The sequence below is a fragment of the Oncorhynchus tshawytscha genome, linkage group LG05 (genome assembly GCF_018296145.1).
Source record: "Oncorhynchus tshawytscha isolate Ot180627B linkage group LG05, Otsh_v2.0, whole genome shotgun sequence".
In the NCBI taxonomy this organism is placed as follows: domain Eukaryota; kingdom Metazoa; phylum Chordata; class Actinopteri; order Salmoniformes; family Salmonidae; genus Oncorhynchus; species Oncorhynchus tshawytscha.
Window position 1 is genome coordinate 57,006,073 of NC_056433.1, and position 20,039 is coordinate 57,026,111.

Genomic DNA, 20,039 nt, shown 5'->3' on the forward strand with positions numbered 1-20,039 from the left:
GTTTCAATGTGTGTCCAGAGCTGATCATCACAGCGGGTGGAGAGAACATCCCTCCAGTGCCAATCGAGGATGCTGTGAAGGAGGCCGTGCCGCTGGTTAGCAACGCCATGCTCATTGGAGACAAGAGGAAGTTCCTCGCCATGCTGCTCACTATTAAGGTATGAACTGTTGGGTACAGTACTGTTTTATAATTTTATTTTACCAGGTAAGTTGACTAGGAACATATTGTCATTTAAAGCAACAACCTGGGGAATAGTTACAGGGGGATGAGAGGGGATGAATGAGCCATTTGGAATTGTTTGTGTGTCGGTGTGAAACCAAATCCCCATGCCAACCAAGTCCCCATGCCAATATGGCCTATCTCAAAGGTCATATTTCAAGTTCTGACAAAACATCTTCAGAACAGGGATGTTATGTTGTGTATCATGGCTATCTATTACAGCCACTTTTAGAGTATCTAGTAGTTGAGAAATACCATTTGTAATCAGATGCAGCCTGCATTAGAGATTGCGCAGTGCTGTATAAACTCCTCATCACTGCTCCTTATCATGTAATCACCAGATGGGGCAAGGTCATAGTGGGTTATTCACAATTCTTCTTTATTGTAAGTTATACGACTTCTGCCCAACCACTGCCACCTGGTGGACATTTTAGCAAACTGCAAGTCTTTATGGTATCATTGTCAGTTAATAGGATTCATTGACAAAATAAAAATTATTCATGAGCAAAACAACCTAAGAAAATGTGTTTTTTTGTTTCAGGACTCCTTCCCGAATAAAACATCTGTCTCTTTACCCCTCAGTGCCAGGTGAACGGAGACACTGGTGCTCCTGAAGATGAGCTGATGCCCGAGGCCGTAGAGCTGTGCCGGAAGCTGGGCAGCAACGCCATGCGAGTCTCAGAGATCGCCGGTGGGCGTGACCCGGTCATCCATGCCGCTATCCAGGAGGGTATCAACCGCGTGAACGAGAAAGCCACCTCCAACGCCCAGCGCATCCAGAAGTGGACCATCCTAAACCAGGACTTCTCCATCCCTGGGGGAGAGCTGGGTGAGCGGGGCGGGGAGCAGCCTGGGCAGGGGCCCTGAGTAGGACGGTGTGCATGTTTGTTTAATGCCATGTTCTTCTCTTCTGGTCCTGAAGGACTGCAGTATGTAGTTTTTCCCAGGTCACTATATAAGCTAGACTCAAGTTTCCATAATGTTGCCTAATTTCCATTAATTTCAATAGAATTGTTTTTGTTTGACCTTTGTCTACTACAGACCATGTCGTCACTGTAGTTCTCACCACCTATCCAGTGGTGGGTGTTGATGAGCATAACAGCAGGATTTATATAGCCGACTGTCTCGTTCTCTTTCTCAGGCCCCACTATGAAGCTGAAGAGGCCGGTGGTCATGAAGATGTACAAAGAGCAAGTAGAGAATTTCTACAAGGAGGTGGTGACCCCAAGCACCCCTGATAACTCCATGCCCCCCAAATAGGCATGGGACAAAAATATCCCTGCAGAACAATTCAGAGAAACACTACAAAAGACATGCAGACAGAACAGCCTTAGACAACCACTCCTTGTTCAGTTCCTGTTTCTCTACTGTGAACATTTTTTGCTAGCTTCCTCCTTTCATTATTGGGTTTTGTTTACATTTGTGGGTGTTGTAAAGAAAAAATATATAAGGAAAACATCCATGAGAAGCCATTGTAAGCCTTTAGGATTTTTTTAAAGATGAGTTGTTGATATGCTGATTTCAACTATTTATTTTGTATTATTGTGATGAAGAACAATAATATGATAAATTAAGTACAGTTGTATGTGATGAGGCTTTGTGAATTTACTGTGATACTTGCAAATAAATTGCATAGAATCCAAAAAGTCCATAGGACATGGTAGTAGAATTTTGGGGGAAAGTGTTAGTTTTTCTTTTTGCCAAAGTCAGGAATTACTTGGACCAAATACACACATTTGGATGATAAATAATTATTACATCCAGTGATCCCTGGTCTGGATTAAAAATAAAAGATATGAAGTAAAATGACAGGGAAAGAAAACACTGAACATATCATTGTCCTATTTATTACTATTGTATTGTTTTTCTCTGTCTGGTTTGAGTTTTGATGAAAGTGCGTCTATCATTGTGCAGTAGCTCCTAATTCGTGCAGTTCTGCAATAAATACACAAGACAAGCCCTGGGACGACCAATGAAAATTAAGTTGTAGATTTAGTTGATTCCTTGGCGCCATTATCACATGGCACAATGTTGAGCTTCTGCACCTACCTTATCTGAGAGAGCATCCAGATCTTCATGCTACAAAACCATATCATTCAAGCCATATTAGTTTAGTCATGTTTTATATCCAATGAGTTTTACGGACTCTGATCGTCTGTGTGACAGCCTACGCAATTGCCTGGTCTTGTTGGGATGTTTTGTAACGATTGTGTAAAATTGCTGTGACCATTTAAATACTGTAAATATGTTTTGCTTACATTTCCTCTTCTCTGGTCTTTATCAGAGAACGTGTTAGTCTACAGATCATCAGTCTTGTCTTGAAGTGTGAGAGAGCCACCACTTTCCTCATGCATACCAGCACAACGCAGACGCGTGTGATGAGAAGATTGGTCCTTGCACCACTGAATTTGTCTTTCTGAAAACCGGTTCATTATATGTTCTCTGGGGTAACTAATCTAAACGAGAATACAGAGAATTGAATAGCATTTCAAAATAAGCAGTCATCCTGAAACATTATAGATACAATCTTACCTAAGACAGGTGTGGACTAGTGTTCACTCTTATTACATTGCAAATACTCTCCCTAAACACATATATGCATGCTGAGTGGAATTGTGAAAACCATGTATCTCTGCTACCTGCTGTACATGTTAGGAGAACTTGGACTTCTGTGTCTTATTGCTGGTTGTGAATTTTGGCCATTTGTCAAACCTTTGAGTCAGTACTCGCCAAACATACTCCCAGGTACATTGTAGTAGGAAGAAATGAGTTTGATTTGTGATTAAGACTTTGGGTTCCAGTACCTTTTTGAACATTTATCTTTTGATGAAATACTTGAATTTGAAGAGATGTTTAAAACAAAGTCATCTAATACTAATGAAATCCAAAGATCCCATTTGTAACAATTGCCACTAACATGCCATTGTCTCAGATGAATGTGAGTAGGTCAAGCCCCTTGCAGTTTACAGAGATGTTAAGAGTGCTTCCATATTCAGAGAGAAGCTCAACTGGAGACCCATGTTGATGTTCAGGAAGACCTGTAAATAAACTATTAGCTTACCAAGAGTGACCTTGTAGTGTTTGTTAAATGAAGTTGTGTACAGAATCAAACATTACAGAAAATGAAGGTGAATCAGTATTTTCCTTTTCCCAACTGATTTTTGCCTTCCTGCAGAATTCACTGGTGTCAGATTTCTGTTGATGCTTGTACTGGAATAAAAGACACACTGAAGAGCGTTAGCTACTGCAACTAGCCCGTCGAAGCTCCATGCAAATGCAAAGTTACCTTCCTAACACCAGGAGGACTTTGAGCTGTTGGAAAATCTTTTTTTTTTTTTTTTTTACATGCAAATCAAATGCATACAAGACAGTTCATGACTGCCAACTAAAGACACATTATACCGGTTTTACCTGCGTCTGAAGCTTAAGCGCTTTTCTCGTATTGGGTGGGGAAGACACCGAAGTATTCCATATGTGACCTAGCTGGGAAATAAGTTATTCATTCTGTAATATCAAGAGTAGTTATTTTTGCATAATCTTCAATTAGATGGTAGCTATAAGATTATTTTCAGATAGAAACACACAGTACAAAGCATAAATGCATGTATAAACCTTATCAAAACCTTTTGAACTCTGCAGTGCCTGATTCACCCCACAATCTGCTCAACATGACTGACCTCCACCCCTTCCAACAGAGCCCATCAAACTGGTCAACTAAGAGCCACGAACACAGACAGTACTCAATTACTTTAATATGATTTCAAAATAAAAAATAACAGTTCTCCTTATTACAACTTGCATTATATGGCCACATGGTGGCATCGTATGCCAAGTTTAAAATACAACATTTTGTTGTTCAGCCCAAGGTAGCATTAACCAAATAAATGGAACACATTTTAGCCCCCCCCCCAAGCAAACCCTCCCTTGATAAATAAATACAGCCAACCCCATCCGACACATGACAACCATTGACACAGGAAACGGCCCTCCGCACATGCCGCCGCCGCCCCCCCCATTCCTAACAGCATCAGAAGGAACAGTCACCATTTGCTGCTTTTGTCTTTCTATATTGTTAAAATCCACAGTAGATGGTCTACCTTTGCTTAATCACACACTCTACTGGCCAAACATTTTAGAACCTCATTCAAGAGTTTCTTTGACTATTTTCTACATTGTAGAATAATAGTGAAGATATCACAATGATGAAATAACACATATGGAATCATGTAGTAACCAAGGAAGTGTTAAACAAATCAAAATATGCTTTATAGTTGAGATTCTTCAAAGTTGTCACCCTTTGCCTTGATGACAGCTTTGCACACTCTTGGCATTCTCTCAACCAGCTTCATGAGGTAGTCACCTGGAATGCATTTCAATTAACAGCGCCTTGTTAAAAGTTCAATTGTGGAATTTCTTTCCTTCTTAATGCATTTGATCCAATCAGTTGTGTTATGACAAGGTAGGGGTGGTATACAGAACATAGCGCTATTTGGTAAAAGACCAAGTTCATATTATGGCAAGAACAGCTCAAATAAGCAAAGAAAAAAACAGTCCATCATAATTAAGACAGGAAGGTCAGTCACTAAGGAACATTTCAAAAACTTTGAAAGTTTCTTCAAGTGAAGTCGCAAGAACCATCAAGCGCTATGATGAAACTGGCTCTCATGAGGACCGCCACAGGAATGGAAGACTCAGAGTTACCTCTGCTGCAGAGGATATGTTCATTAGAGTTACCAGCCTCAAATTGCAGCCCAAATAAATGCTTCACAGAGTTCAAGTAACAGACATCTCAACATCAACTGTTCAGAGGAGACTGTGTGAATCAGACCTTCATGGTCTAATTGCTGCAAAGAAACCTCTACTAAAGGACACCAATAAGAAGAAGAGACTTGGCTTGGGACAAGAAACACAAGCAATGGACATCAGACCAGTGGAAATCTGTCCTTTGGTCTGGAGTCCAAATGGGAGCTTGTTGGTCCCAACCGCCGTGTCTTGTGAGATGCAGAGTAGGTGAACGAATGATCTCTGCATGTATGGTTCCCACCGTGAAGCATGGAGGAAGAGGTGTGATGGTGCTTTGCTGGTGACACGGTCTGTGATTTATTTAGAATTCAAGGCTCACTTAACCAGCATGGCAACCATAGCATTCTGCAGCAATATATTCCATCCCATCTGATTTGGGCTTAGTGGGACTATCATTTGTTTTTCAACAGGACAATGACCTAACACACCTCCAGGTTGTGTAAGGGCTATTTTACCAAGGAGAGTGGTGGAGTGCTGCATCAGATGACCTGGCCTCCACAATCCCCCTGACCTCAACCAAATTGAGATGGTTTGGGATGAGTCGAACCAGAGTGAAGGAAAAGCAGCCAACAAGTGCTCAGCATGTGGGAACTCCTTCAAGACTGTTGGAAAACCATTCCAGGTGAAGCTGGTTGAGAGAATGCCAAGAGTGTGCAAAGCTGTCATCGAGGCAAAGGGTGGCTAAGTGTTTAAAACTTTGTTGGTTACTACATGACTCCATGTGTTTTTTCATAGTTTTGATGTCTTCACTATTATTCTACAATGTAGAAAATAGTAAAAATAATAAATCCTTAATGAGTAGGTGTTTTAAAACCTTTGACTGGTAGTGTATATTGATATAGATTCAATTGAAATGCTTCCTTCCACCGTAATATCTTTTCCTATGGTGTTATTGTTTAACAGTTTAAGGGATCGCACTTGGGATAAAAATAGAGATAAATATTGAACCAAAGAGAGGGTGACAGTTTGTGCCTGGGCTTCGTAACCATGCCTCATAGAGTACGGACAAATAGAACACTGCCTCATACTTTGAGTTAAAAATACTCAAATTATAATAGGACATAAAAATACTTCTTCTCACTGAAAAGTCCACCTTTTCCTCCTTGATAAACGTATACTGGATGATATAGACTTGGTTAGCTCATACATCAAACATATTCCCAACACCTGTTCCGTGGTGTTCAACTGCAACAACTATGATACACAATACAACATTCAGGGAAGTTCTCCATGGCGCAACATTAGGCCTAAAAGAACAGAATTGACAGCATGTTTCTGTATGTATAATAACACACGCCAACACAAATAAACTATTAAATCATTTTAAAAAAGGTTGGCAAAAAAATCTGTTGTATTGCATGTAAATATTGTATAAAATTCTTAAAAATACAGTTTAGATAATTACTTAAGTACTGAAGTCACCACAGCCAAAAGTGCAGAGGTACATAAATAAAAGATTGACTGTTGGTCGACGGTTGGTGGGGCTTCTCTATGGAAGAGCTGCACAGAGCTGCCTGCCACTCAACCCTTCAGCCCCTCATATTCACACACACGAGGACAAGAACGTTCCTCTCGATTGAGACACACACAACCCATCCCACTCACACAGTTGCAAAGTACATCTTTTAAAAATCACTGGCAGGGATGTTGACATAGGCACAGCCAGACAAATAAAGGGGTGGTGGACAGAGCAGAGTGGATGCAGAGAGGAACTTAAGGCGGTTGCTGTTTCACTCTCGAACAGATCCACACATTCAGACCTCAACACCACAGCACCCTCACAGAGGAGAAGAAGGGCCAGAGAACTGTGTGTGCACTTCGCAGGCCCAGGACACAGAACGGACACAACTATTAAAGCTATTATCATCAAAATAAATACAGCTGTTCACTAGGTGAAACAGAAGGAAAGTGAGGGGGAGCAACCGAAGAGAAAACCTTACCGTTAGTCTGAGTGTGAAACCACAGTGGACGTGAAGGCTAGAGGAGCCCCAGTAAGAGAAACATGACTGACTGACTGACTGAGGCCTGGTCTGGCACTGACACCATCCATAGAAAACTAAACCTCAGGCACAACACAATATCAGCTATACAACCATTCATATTAGGATCTGGAAAGAAACAAGGCAAAGTACCACTGCTGATGAACAGATGAGTCTTAGGATTTCTGGAAGGCTTGTGTTCCTAATAATAGCAGAGATAGATCACTGGAAGTAGCCTCCAATTTGCAGAGAAACCCCACTGGGAGGATCAACTGATTTTAAGAGAGGGCACTTATGACAAACGGAATTTCAGGCTTCCCAATTAACACTTAGTCAGGAGAGGGACTTTGCTCTTTAACCAGTGTCAGTGGACCCTCACACTGGCCAACGCATAAAGGCACTGAGAGGATAATATGTTTGTTTCTAGCCCTAGAAAATGAGCAGTAATACATTCATAGCTCATAGGTATCTGAATCACAATCCCCAAAATACTCCAAACTTATCAGTACAAGTTTGGAGGAGGGGGGTCTATGGCTACGGCTTTTTACCCCCCACACACACACACACACACACACACACACACACACACACTTAAAAGGCCATTCGAAGTGATCCTCCACAGCTATTTCCCCTAGCTGTTGAGCCCTTTCATGCACATCGAGATGGAAGGAGGGAGGGACGTTTGAACTGACAAACTTGACAATAGATGAACCCCATCCAGAACACTACCACCAATAGGCACATACACAACTTAGTGCCTGTGTGTGTAGAGACACCCTGGCATGGGACCCAAATGCCTCTCACTGTGTGTGTGTGTAAGGGCTGTAGCTTAAAGAACACTGAAAAAGTGACTAACGAAAGACACCACCACCACCCCCTAAAGCCTCAAATGCTCACACACACACACACACACACACACGAATGCATGCATGCATAGACAGGAATATTCCTATAGAGAAATTAACTCCAGCAGAGATGAGGGGGAGGGGAGGAGTGTTGTGCCGGGTAAGAGTGTGTGAGTGGGGAGGAAGGAGAGGAGAAGTATTGGGTTTGCAATGGCTAGAAGTGAGGCGAGAGGGGGAGGGAGAGGAGAGTGGTCGCATTCCACAGTTCTGCACACAGGCTGCTCTGCTGCTCTCCATAAGAAACATATATAATACATCTCTTGCCAGTCCCAGGCCAGCTCCCCTTGTCTGGTCCTCCAGTCCAGGTTAGAGGGACAGTGGCATAGCTGCTCTGACCTCATCCTCTGTCCTCCCTCGTCCTGTTCCTCAATTCTCCAGAAAATAGTGAAAGTGTGTGTTCTGTTGTTATTCTGTTTCTCTCTGTAGCTCTACTACAGCTCCACCTCCCCAGTGGCGGTCCAGGGGCCGAGGAGAGACAGCAGCCCAGCACCGGCCCTGCCACGGTCCTCTGTGCTGCAGGCTTCCTGTCACGTGGCCGTGGTCTCCAGGCAGCTCTGTAGTTTGCGGACGGTCAACTCGTCCAGAGAGAACAGGTCAAAGTCAAAGGTGGTGTTGGTCACGTTGAAGTGGCCCGTCTCCTCGATCAGATTCACTATCTGGGGAAGAGAGGAGAGGAGGGTAATACCCGGGCTTAGATGAACATCAAATCCCATTGAACATACAAAATAGCGTGAACTGTGACATGATAAAGGTATGATAACAGAGGACTAAAAAGTTAGTTTTACAACACACACTTACATATGTAAACATAACACAACCACACACATACCTGCTGTAGGACGTTGCGCTCCCTCAGAGCCATTAGTCTGCGGTGGAGGTCCACCAGCTCCTCTGTGTAGGCCTGAAGAGGATAGTGGAGAACTGCTTAGTGAGTTAACTATTATTAAAACCGGTCCATTCAGTATGTGATTACTGATTAACCAGTGTTGTCCACTGCATCTATCTCAGTGAGTTGTACACCAGGAAGAATGTGGAGTGACAATCTAGACTAGTGGTGATAAAGCAGTACTGTAGAATTTGAACTAGAGTATATTGAACACTGCACTGGTAATATAATTACTTGATACAGATGTATCAAGAGAAATAAGAAAAAAGGTAATAAAGTGTGAATATTTACCCTTCCTACCTTGTCGTATCCCTTCTTCAGCACCTTCTCTGGGCGGCTGCAGATGTCTGGGCTCTTCCTGCCCAAGACCTGCTCAGACAACACAGAGGTGGAGGGGGACAGAGGGATAAACAGAGGGAGGTGGAGGGGGACAGAGGGATAAACAGAGAGAGGTGGAGGGGGACAGAGGGATAAACAGATAGAACACAGAGAGAGGTAGAGGGGGACAGAGGGATAAACAGAGAGAGGTTGAGGGGGACAGAGGGATAAACAGATAAACAGAGAGAGGTGGAGGGGGGACAGAGGGACAGAGGGATAAACAGAGAGAACACAGAGAGAGGTGGGGGACAGAGGGATAAACAGAGAGAGGTGGAGGGGGGACAGAGGGATAAACAGATAGAACACAGAGAGAGGTGGAGGGGGGACAGAGGGGAGGGAGGTGGGGGGGACAGAGGGATAAACAGAGAGAGGTGGGGGGACAGAGGGATAAACAGAGGGAGGTAGAGGGGGACAGAGGGATAAACAGAGAGAGGTTGAGGGGGACAGGGGGACAGAGGGATAAACAGAGAGAGGTTGAGGGGGACAGAGGGATAAACAGATAGAACACAGAGGAGGTGGAGGGGGGACAGAGGGATAAACAGAGAACACAGAGAGAGGTGGAGGGGGGACAGAGGGATAAACAGAGGGAGGTGGAGGGGGACAGAGGGATAAACAGATAGAACACAGAGGTGGAGGGGGGGACAGAGGGATAAACAGATAGAACACAGAGAGAGGTGGAGGGGGACAGAGGGATAAACAGAGGGAGGTGGAGGGGGACAGAGGGATAAACAGAGAGAGGTGGGGGGACAGAGGGATAAACAGAGGGAGGTAGAGGGGGACAGAGGGATAAACAGAGGAGGTTGAGGGGGACAGGGGACAGAGGGATAAACAGAGAGAGGTTGAGGGGGACAGAGGGATAAACAGATAGAACCCAGAGAGAGGTAGAGGGGGACAGAGGGATAAACAGAGAGAGGTTGAGGGGGACAGAGGGATAAACAGATAGAACACAGAGAGAGGTGGAGGGGGGACAGAGGGATAAACAGAGAGAACACAGAGAGAGGTAGGGGGGACAGAGGGATAAACAGAGAGAGGTGGAGGGGGACAGAGGGATAAACAGATAGAACACAGAGAGAGGTGGAGGGGGGACAGAGGGATAAACAGAGGGAGGTGGAGGGGGGACAGAGGGATAAACAGAGAGAGGTGGGGGGGACAGAGGGATAAACAGAGGGAGGTAGAGGGGGACAGAGGGATAAACAGAGAGAGGTTGAGGGGGACAGGGGGACAGAGGGATAAACAGAGAGAGGTTGAGGGGGACAGAGGGATAAACAGATAGAACCCAGAGAGAGGTAGAGGGGGACAGAGGGATAAACAGAGAGAGGTTGAGGGGGACAGAGGGATAAACAGATAGAACACAGAGAGAGGTGGAGGGGGGACAGAGGGATAAACAGAGAGAACACAGAGAGAGGTGGAGGGGGGACAGAGGGATAAACAGAGAGAGGTGGAGGGGGACAGAGGGATAAACAGATAGAACACAGAGGTGGAGGGGGACAGAGGGATAAACAGATAGAACACAGAGAGAGGTGGAGGGGGGACAGAGGGATAAACAGAGGGAGGTGGAGGGGGACAGAGGGATAAACAGAGAGAGGTGGAGGGGGGACAGAGGGATAAACAGAGAGAGGTGGAGGGGGACAGAGGGATAAACAGAGGGAGGTGGAGGGGGGACAGAGGGATAAACAGAGAGAGGTGGAGGGGGGACAGAGGGATAAACAGAGAGAGGTGGAGGGGGACAGAGGGATAAACAGAGGGAGGTGGAGGGGGGACAGAGGGATAAACAGAGAGAGGTGGAGGGGGACAGTAAACAGAGGGAGGTAGAGGGGGACAGAGGGATAAACAGAGAGAGGTTGAGGGGGACAGGGGGACAGAGGGATAAACAGAGAGAGGTTGAGGGGGACAGAGGGATAAACAGATAGAACACAGAGAGAGGTGGAGGGGGACAGAGGGATAAACAGAGAGAGGTGGAGGGGGACAGAGGGATAAACAGATAGAACACAGAGAGAGGTGGAGGGGGGACAGAGGGATAAACAGAGAGAGGTTGAGGGGGGGACAGAGGGATAAACAGATAGAACCCAGAGAGAGGTTGAGGGGGGACAGAGGGATAAACAGATAGAACCCAGAGAGAGATGGAGGGGGACAGAGGGATAAACAGATAGAACCCAGAGAGAGATTGAGGGGGACAGAGGGATAAACAGATAGAACCCAGAGAGAGATGGAGGGGGACAGAGGGATAAACAGATAGAACCCAGAGAGAGATGGAGGGGGACAGAGGGATAAACAGGAGGTTGAGGGGGACAGAGGGATAAACAGAGAGAGGTTGAGGGGGACAGAGGGATAAACAGAGAGAGGTTGAGGGGGGACAGAGGGATAAACAGATAGAACACAGAGAGAGATGGAGGGGGACAGAGGGATAAACAGATAGAACACAGAGAGAGATGGAGGGGGGGCAGAGGGATAAACAGATCAGAATGGGAAGGATGGTGCATTAGGAGAGCAAATATTGATACCACACAGTCTGCATGTGGTGCTAGGAACACTTGTTGTGCTGGGAATACAGAACCCACTGCTTAGCCATCAATGATAACTACCATTAATGACTGAAATGTCAACATAGTACATATGCAGAAAGTAAAGTTGGTTGCGTGAGTAACAATACTTAATGATGCCACTTCTTCAGGGCGATAATGGAGAAAGCCGTCCTGGGAGAGATCCTCAGAGTCTGTGTTTTACCTTGTTATTGGAGGAGCTGTGTTTCTGTGGAGGCGGCGCCGGGTCTCGACTGGGGCGGTGCGAGCCTTCACTGCTGTCACTCTCGCTGTCCAGGCTCAGTCTGACAGGGAACAGGAGGGTAAAGGTCAGACAGCGCTCATTGTGCCCTGTTTAGCGCAGGGAGCCTGGGTTTGTGGGTGGGAACACATGTTTTGGTGAAGGGATTAGCTTCAAATCTGGGTTTGTGTTCACTCAACTCCGAACCATTTAAATCTTTACAGATTTCCTTCAAAAACGATGTAACCCCTATAAAACAACAGTGAACACGTGTATGGGCTTATGTGCTACAAATACTGACCCACTGTGTCTCATAACACAAATATCCATAGCTAAAGATAACTAATTGGAGAAGCATCATATTTGAAAAGAAAGAGAGCAACAAACTCGGAGATATATGGAGCATTAGAGAGAGAATGAGCAAGGAGAGACACAAAATCTTACCGAGAGTCACGGTTGGGCGGGTTGGTCTTGACAGGCGTCCCTTCCTCTGAGCTGCTGTCATCATCATCTGACCCCTCGGACTGTAAGTCCTCCACCATAGAGCGCAGCGGGCCTCGAGTAGATTTACACACCAATAGAGAACATTTGCTAAAATGTACATGTACGCATCACAACCATCAACTAAACATCTGGATAGCTTAGTCTAAAAGAAAAACAAACATGAAATCTCCAATGGATGTAGATCCCAGTCAAGAGTTGGTCATAGAGAACTTACCTTGGCCTTGTTTCTGTCCGGGCTCAAAATCAGACTCTGAGCTGGAGTCAGAGCTGGAGCTGGAGTTAGAGGGACTGGAGGGGACTGACTGCTCTGATTTGGAGGAGGCTTCATCCTCAGAGTTGGAGTCGTCAGACTCAGGCAGTTTCTTGGGCTCCTTGGCCTCCTGAGTGTCGGCCCTGTTGCTCTTGGGCCAGCGGCCTTTCTCCTTGGGGGGTTTCTTCTCTGGGTAGCCTGGGATGACTGAAGATGACGAAGATACCCGGGGAGAGGCTCCGGTGAAGAGCACTGCAGCTGTCCCCTTAGATCCCTCTGAGCTGCTCTTCTTTGGCTTCTTGGCACTGGGTTTTGGAGACTCCGCAGTGGAAGGCCGCTTCCCGGGGGCTTTGGGCTCCAGTGGGCCCCCTCCCCCAGCCCCCCCTCCTTTGGGGGACATGCCCTCCATCTTGGCCTCCTTCAGTGTGAGTTTGGGCTCTTTGAAGGCAGCCTTGGGAAGGACCTTGCCCTCGTCTTTAACTTTGATCTCCGCTGGCTTCTTGGAAGAGGAGGATGAGGGCTCACGGGCACTCTTGCTGCTGCCCCCTCCTCCCCCGTCGCGGTCGCTGTCACCCTTTGATGCCGCCTTGCTCTCGGAGTCTTTGCGGGGGCGTTCGCGGTGCTCCTTGGTTAGCTTGTGGGGCTTGGGCCCTTTACTGCTGCCTCCACTGCCCTCTTTACTGGGCTCCTAAAGACAAGGACAATAGGACGATATTAAACACACAATCACTTTCAAATGGTGTGCTGGTATGGAATAATACGTAGAGTGAAGTTGGGCCCATACGCTCCACCACATACACATCTTTATTTGTTGACAATCAAGAAAGGTAAGAGCATTTACGTGTGCTTTACTCTCTCTATATTGTCTACACTGAGTGTACAAAATATTAAAGGACACCTGCTCTTTCTATGACATAGGCTGACCAGGTGAAAGCGATGATCTCTTATTGATGTCACTTGTTTAATCCACTTCAAATCAGTGTAGATGAAAGGGAGGAGATCGGTTAAAATAATGATTTTTAACTTGAGACAATTGAGACAGATTGTGAATAAGCAAGACAAAAGATTTACGTGCTTTTGAACGGGGTATTGTAGTAGGTGCCAGGCACACCGGTTTGTGTCAAGAACTGCACGCCGCTGGGTTTTTCACACTCAACCGTTTCCCATGTGTATCAAGAATGGTCCACCACCCAAAGAACATCCAGCCAACTTGACAACTGTGCGAAGCATTGGGGCTCCCGAGTGGCACAGCAGTCTAAAGCACTGCAGCTCAGTGCTAGAGGAGTCACTATAGACCCTGGTTCGATTCCAGGCTTCATCACAACTGGCCGTGATTGGGAGTCCCATAGGGCGGCGCACAATTGGCCCGGGTTAGGGTTTGGCCGGGGAGGGCAGTCAATGAAAATAAGAATTTGTTCTTAACTGACTCGCCTCCTTAAATAAAGGTAACACTTTAAAAAATTGGAATCAACATGGGCCAGCATCCCTGTGGAATGCTTTAGCAGTCTGTACGGTAGCACCATGGTGTAGCCGGTGGACAGGTAGCTTCTGTCCTCCTCTGGGTACATTGACTTCAACACAAATCCTAGTAGGCTCATGGTTATCACCCTCTTCCATAGACTTACACAGTAATTATGACAACTTCTGGAGGACGTCATCCAACTTATCAGCGCTCTTGCAGCATGAACTTACATGTTGTCCACCCAATCAAAGGATCAGAGAATGAATATAGTACTGAAAGCACAAGCTACAGCTTGCTAGCACTGCAGTGCATAAAATGTAGTTGACTCAAAGTGAGAGAAAGACAAAATGAATTTCTTCCCAAAAGAGAGAGTATTTTTCTCTCTCACTTTCTTAGCTAGCAAATGCAGCTAGCTACTTTATCCTTCTGAAAAACCTTGCTCAAAACAGAGGAATTCTACGTAAGCTAGCTGGCTATGACTATCCAACACAACACTGGAACGCTTCCAAGTCAAGGTAAGCTTTTGGTTTTACAAATGTATTGCCTCCGGGGCCCGCCGGTGTAACTGCAAAACTGCTTACTGACTGTACACTGTAACATTACTGTATGATTGTAGCGGGTTTACTAACGCGTTAGTTCTATTAGCTATGTTGACTATGACGTTACTTTAGCTAATATGGTGACAACGATGTAGGCTGTGTGTAGCGGTTATGATATGGTTTGCCTGAAAGGTTTTTTCGCCTGGCCACATACAGCTGATGTGCTGTGCATTGAAGTCCGCAAGCGAAGGGAAAAAAAGATGAGAAAAGTGCATAGATGCGAGAAGGGATACAATGTGGCTGATACGAAAGTGAACTGTGTTTATGCGTGATCAGGGGTGTATTCATTCCGCCGATTCTGTTGAAAAGAGTTTCTTAAAATAGAAGCAAGCATAATGGCGATAAACATACGAGAATTTGAAACTCTCATTTGTAACTGTTGGACTAATGGTTACACCCTAGATCAGCTAGATGCAGGCAAGTGTGTGCAAGGTCACCATGTGTCACCATGTTGTGCATATTCATTCATAGGCTAGGTTGTAGCAACCTCATAAAATGTGAGTACCATGTAGTAGCCTAAACCTATCACTGTTACATTGTACTGGGTGAATGGAATATAAATGACAGTCATTCAATATGCTTTAATAGGTATAAGGCCATGTTCATGAAAAAAAAAAAGTGTGTCCTCATCTTAATATGGCAGGCACGCACATACATACATAGTTGAATTCGGAAGTTTACATACACCTTAGCCAAATACATTTAAACTCAGTTTTTCACAATTCCTGACATTTAATCCCAGTAAAAAATTCCCTGTTTTAGGTCAGTTAGGATCACCACTTTATTTTAAGAATGTGAAATGTCAGAATAATAGTAGATAAAAGCTGAAATAAATCATTCTGTCTTTCATCACATTCCCAGCGGGTCAGAAGTTTACATGCACTCAATTAGTATTTGGAAGCATTGCCTTTAAATTGTGTAACTTGGGTCAAGCATATCAGGTAGGCTTCCTCAAGATACCACAATAAGTTGGGTGAATTTTGGCCCATTCCTCCTGACAGAGTTGGTGTAACTGAGTCAGGTTTGGAAGGCCTCCTTGCTCGCGCACGCTTTTTCAGTTCTACACACACATTTTCTATGGGATTGAGGTCAGGGCTTTGTGATGGCCACTCCAATACCTTGACTTAAGCCATTTTGCCACAACTTTGGAAGTATGCTTGGAGTCATTGTCCATTTGGAAGACCCATTTGCGACCAAGCTTTAACATCCTGACTGATGTCTTCAGATGTTGTTTCAAAATATCCACATAATTTCCTAATTCATGATGCCATCTATTTTGTGAAGTGCACCAGTCTCTCCTGCAGCAAAGCACCACAACAACAGGATGCTGCCACCCCCGTGTTTCACGGTTGGGATGGTGTTCTTCAGTTTGCAAGCCTCCCCCTTTTTCCTCCGAACATAACGATGGTCATTATGGCCAAAAAGTTATATTTTTGTTTCATCAGACCAGAGGACATTTTCCCAAAAAGTACAATCTTTGTCCCCCATGTGCAGTTGCAGTTCTTTGCTGTTGTTCTGGGATTGATTTGCACTTTTCGCACCAAAGGAGACAGAACGCGTCTCATTCCTGAGCGGTATGACGGCTGCGTCGTCCCATGGTGTTTTTTCTTGCGTACTATTGTTTGTACAGATGAACATGGTACTTTCAGGCGTTTGGATATTGCTCCCAAGGATGAACCAGACTTGGAGGTCTACAATTTTTTTTCTGAGGTCTTGGCTGATTTCTTTAGATTTTCCCATGATGTCAAGCAAAGAGGCACTGAGTTTGAAGGTAGGCCTTGAAATACATACACGGTTACATTGACTGAAATTATGTCAATTAGCCTATCAGAAGCCATGGCATAATTTCCTGGAATTTTCCAAGCTGTTTAAAAAGCAGTCAACTTAGTGTATGTGAACTTCTGACCCACTAGAATTGTGATAGTGAATTACAAGTGAAATAATCTGTCTGTAAATAATTGTTGGGAAAATTACTTGTGCCATGCACACAGTAGATGTCCTACATGACTTGCCAAAACTACAGTTTGTTAACAAGACATTTGTGGAGTGGTTGTTTTAAAGTTTTAATGACTCCAACCTAAGTGTATGTAAACTTCCGACTTCAACTGTATCGATATTTTTAACGAGGCAAGTCAGTTAACTTTTTATGGCTGCAGGGGCAGTATTGTGTAGCTTGGATGAAAAGGTGACCATTGTAAACGACCAGCTCCTCAGTCATAGTTGCTAATATTAGCATATTATTATTAGTATTGGATAGAAAACACTTCTAAAACTGTTTGAATTATGTCTGTGAGTATAACAGAACTCATATAGCAGGCAAAAACCGGAGAATTTTTTTTTCCCCGGAGGTGGCAGATTTTCAACCAAGCTCTCATTGAAATTACAGCGAGATATAGATTGGGGTTTCACTTCCTACACCTTCCACTAGATGTCAACAGTCAATAGAACTGTCTGATGACGAATGTGAAGGGGGGGGGGGGTCGAATGACAGGAAATAGTCACCACTGCCACGAGTTGACCATGCATTCACCAAGCGCGTTCACAGGGGAAGGACTTGCGTTCCACCGCTCATCTGAAGTCATTCTAATTCTCCGGTTGGAAAGTTATTCAAGATATATGTAAACAACATTCTAAAGATTGATTCAGTACATCGTTTGACATGTTTCTACATTTCGTCACGTTATAGTGGACGCGCTTCGTGACTTTGGAATTATTTACCAAACGCGCTAACCAAAGTAGCTAATTGGACATAAATAACAGACATTTTCTAACAAATCAAACATTTATTGTGGACCTGGGATTACTAGGACTGCATTCTGATGAAGTTCATCAAAGGTAAGGAAACATTTATCATGCATTTTCTGGTTTCTGTTGACTCCAACATGGAGGCTAATTTAGCTTCTGTTCTGAGCGCCGTCTCAGATTATTGCATGTGTTGCTTTTTCCATAAAATCTGACACAGCGGTTGCATTAAGGAGAGGTATATCTATAATTCCATGTGTATAACTTGTATTATCATCTTAATTTATGATGAGTATTTCTGTTGAAACGATGTGGCTATGCAAAATCACTTGATGTTTTTGGAACTAGTGAATCTAATAAACCAATGTAAACTCTGATTTTTTTTTTTTAAACGTGAACTTGATCAAACAAAACATGCATGTATTGTGTAACATGAAGTCCTATGAGTGTCATCTGATGAAGATAATTCAAGGTTAGTGATTCATTTTATCTTTATTTCTGGTTTTTGTGAATGCTATATTTCGCTGGAAAATGGCTGTGCATATTGTGGTTTGGTGGAGACCTAACATAATCGTTTGTAGTGCTTTCGCTGAAAAGCCTATTTGAAATCGGACACTTTGGTGGGATTAACAACAAGATTACCTTTAAAATTATATAAAACACATGCATGTCTTAGGAATTGTAATTATGAGATTTCTGTGGTTTGAATTTGGCGCCCTCTATTTTCACTGGTAGTTGTCATATCGATCCCGGTATTGGGATTGCAGCCATATTAAGAACAAATTCTTAATTACAATGACGGCATACAGGGGAACAGTGGTTTAACTGCCTTGTACAGGGGCAGAATGACAGATTTTCACCTCTTCAGCTTGGGGATTCGATCCAGCAACCTTCCGGTCACTGGCCCAAAGCTCTAACCGCTACCTGCCACTCCATATATCCTTCAGAGAACCCAGCTGATCCATCACTACCCTAATCACTCTACTGTCAATGTACTCTTAGCCAAAGGCTCACCGGAGAACTGCCATTCACCTTGTGTCATTCTTATCATTCCACAACATGCATGTACGTATCCATACGCAAAACATAGATCGTCCACGTTAATACTATGATAATTAAACAGATTTGATGTTTTTAATCATGCCTGTGTATTTGGGATGATCCGTGACCCAGAACATTGTGTGGAAGTCCAGCTGGATTAATGAAAGGATCACATTATATGATTAAAAGCTGGGGGAACAAAAAGACACCCACACAGGGTTTCCCGTCCCTTAACTCAACTGTACTCTACTCTCCTATCCTATCCTCTGCTGTATTGACTGGTTGAGCAATACTTTACACATTCCTACTCCTTCTTATCGGTGTAGTAGGCGAGGCATGGTGCTAACCTTTGACCCGTGGGAGGTCTTGGTCTTCTTGGGGTCTGAAAAGGCAGACAGTGGGATGGTGGGGAGCATGGGGTAGTCTGGACTGGGCCTCGACACTGCCTCCGTCCCTTCCGGCACCACCATAACCTGAGAGACATAGAGAGGCAGAAGAGTGAGGACAAACAACACGGTACATTCTCTTGCCATTCCACTACAACACTCCCCACTCATCCCATATGCATCCCTTTCCCCATCTTACCCCTCCAGCCTTGACCAGCTTGCGTCTGAACTCCCGTGTGGGGTTGTTAAAGGTGAGTTTCTCACAGCGCAGGTGATTGACAGGGGGGTTCCCCTCCAGGTTCAGGAAGAGGTCATAGTTGAAACACACCTTCTTAGGCTCCTCCTGTAAATAATAATGAGTTCACATATCTAGTCAGCCCTGCGCTGCCGAGCCCTGTTAAGTCCTTATCAGCAGCATATTATCAGCTAACAGTAAGAATAGCCGATACCCTGCCAAGTTAATAAGAGGCATATCTGGAGTGCACTCACTGATAAGCGCTAACATTCCACATTGGGAGAGAACAGGACATTTTGGTAAACAAACGGATGCTTTCCGAACATGCCAGGAGTCAGAGTTACAGATAAAAGACAGAGGCCAGTAAAAACATTCCCAGCAGACATGCCAGATAAACTGTAGGCCCTTTTAAAACAGGACCTACAGTGACATGAGGAGGTGCAGACAGACAGTACACCAGCCAGTACACCAGCCAGACCAGCAGCCAAAGGCCCATTACTAGCATGACCAGTGTCACCACACATAGCTGCAGTATCACTAGCATGACCAATGTTGGGTCTGCAGTCCAAACACTTAAAAGACACACCCTATCCCCTCAGCCCTCAAATTAAGTAGACACTTCTGATGATGTATCATGACATCTGACGACATACAAGGGGCGAGGGAGGAAGGAATGATTTTTAAATGGACCGCCCTTGCCAGGAAATTCGTCACGCGTTCATCCTGCGATGATTGTGTTTTCAGCTTGTGTCATGACGGTGGCCTGGGGGGTTTATGACAGTCATAAATACCTCTTCCCCCCTTTTTCCTCTCTCTACCCTACTGATGTTACATTTGCAAAACCCTTGGTTAACATAGAGATTCTGGGAACATCAGAAGGTGGGGGGAA

General features: G+C 44.6%; 2 protein-coding genes across 4 annotated transcripts in view; one reads left to right on the top strand and one right to left on the bottom strand.

The window, feature by feature from the left end:
• Positions 1-3,286, top strand: part of acsbg2 (acyl-CoA synthetase bubblegum family member 2) — a 30,501-nt gene extending 27,215 nt beyond the window's left edge. For both annotated transcript variants that reach the window (XM_042322126.1, XM_042322125.1), the window contains exons 13-15: positions 19-158; positions 803-1,049; positions 1,362-3,286. In XM_042322126.1, coding sequence (XP_042178060.1) covers positions 19-158; positions 803-1,049; positions 1,362-1,480 — 506 coding nt within the window. In that variant the 3' untranslated portion in view covers positions 1,481-3,286. The remainder of the gene's footprint in view (positions 1-18; positions 159-802; positions 1,050-1,361) is intronic.
• Positions 3,287-7,569: 4,283 nt separating this feature from the next.
• Positions 7,570-20,039, bottom strand: part of LOC112250935 (protein ENL) — a 28,259-nt gene continuing 15,789 nt past the window's right edge. Inside the window, exons 4-11 of one of the 2 annotated variants that reach the window (XM_042322128.1) lie at positions 19,115-19,258; positions 18,877-19,002; positions 12,650-13,373; positions 12,376-12,487; positions 11,896-11,995; positions 9,094-9,162; positions 8,737-8,808; positions 7,570-8,563 (exon numbers count right to left, since the gene is read on the bottom strand). In XM_042322128.1, the coding sequence (XP_042178062.1) occupies positions 8,435-8,563; positions 8,737-8,808; positions 9,094-9,162; positions 11,896-11,995; positions 12,376-12,487; positions 12,650-13,373; positions 18,877-19,002; positions 19,115-19,258 (1,476 nt within the window). In that variant the 3' untranslated portion in view covers positions 7,570-8,434. Of the gene's footprint in view, positions 8,564-8,736; positions 8,809-9,084; positions 9,163-11,895; positions 11,996-12,375; positions 12,488-12,649; positions 13,374-18,876; positions 19,003-19,114; positions 19,259-20,039 lie in introns of both variants that reach the window. The other variant, XM_042322127.1, reaches the window with a different exon arrangement.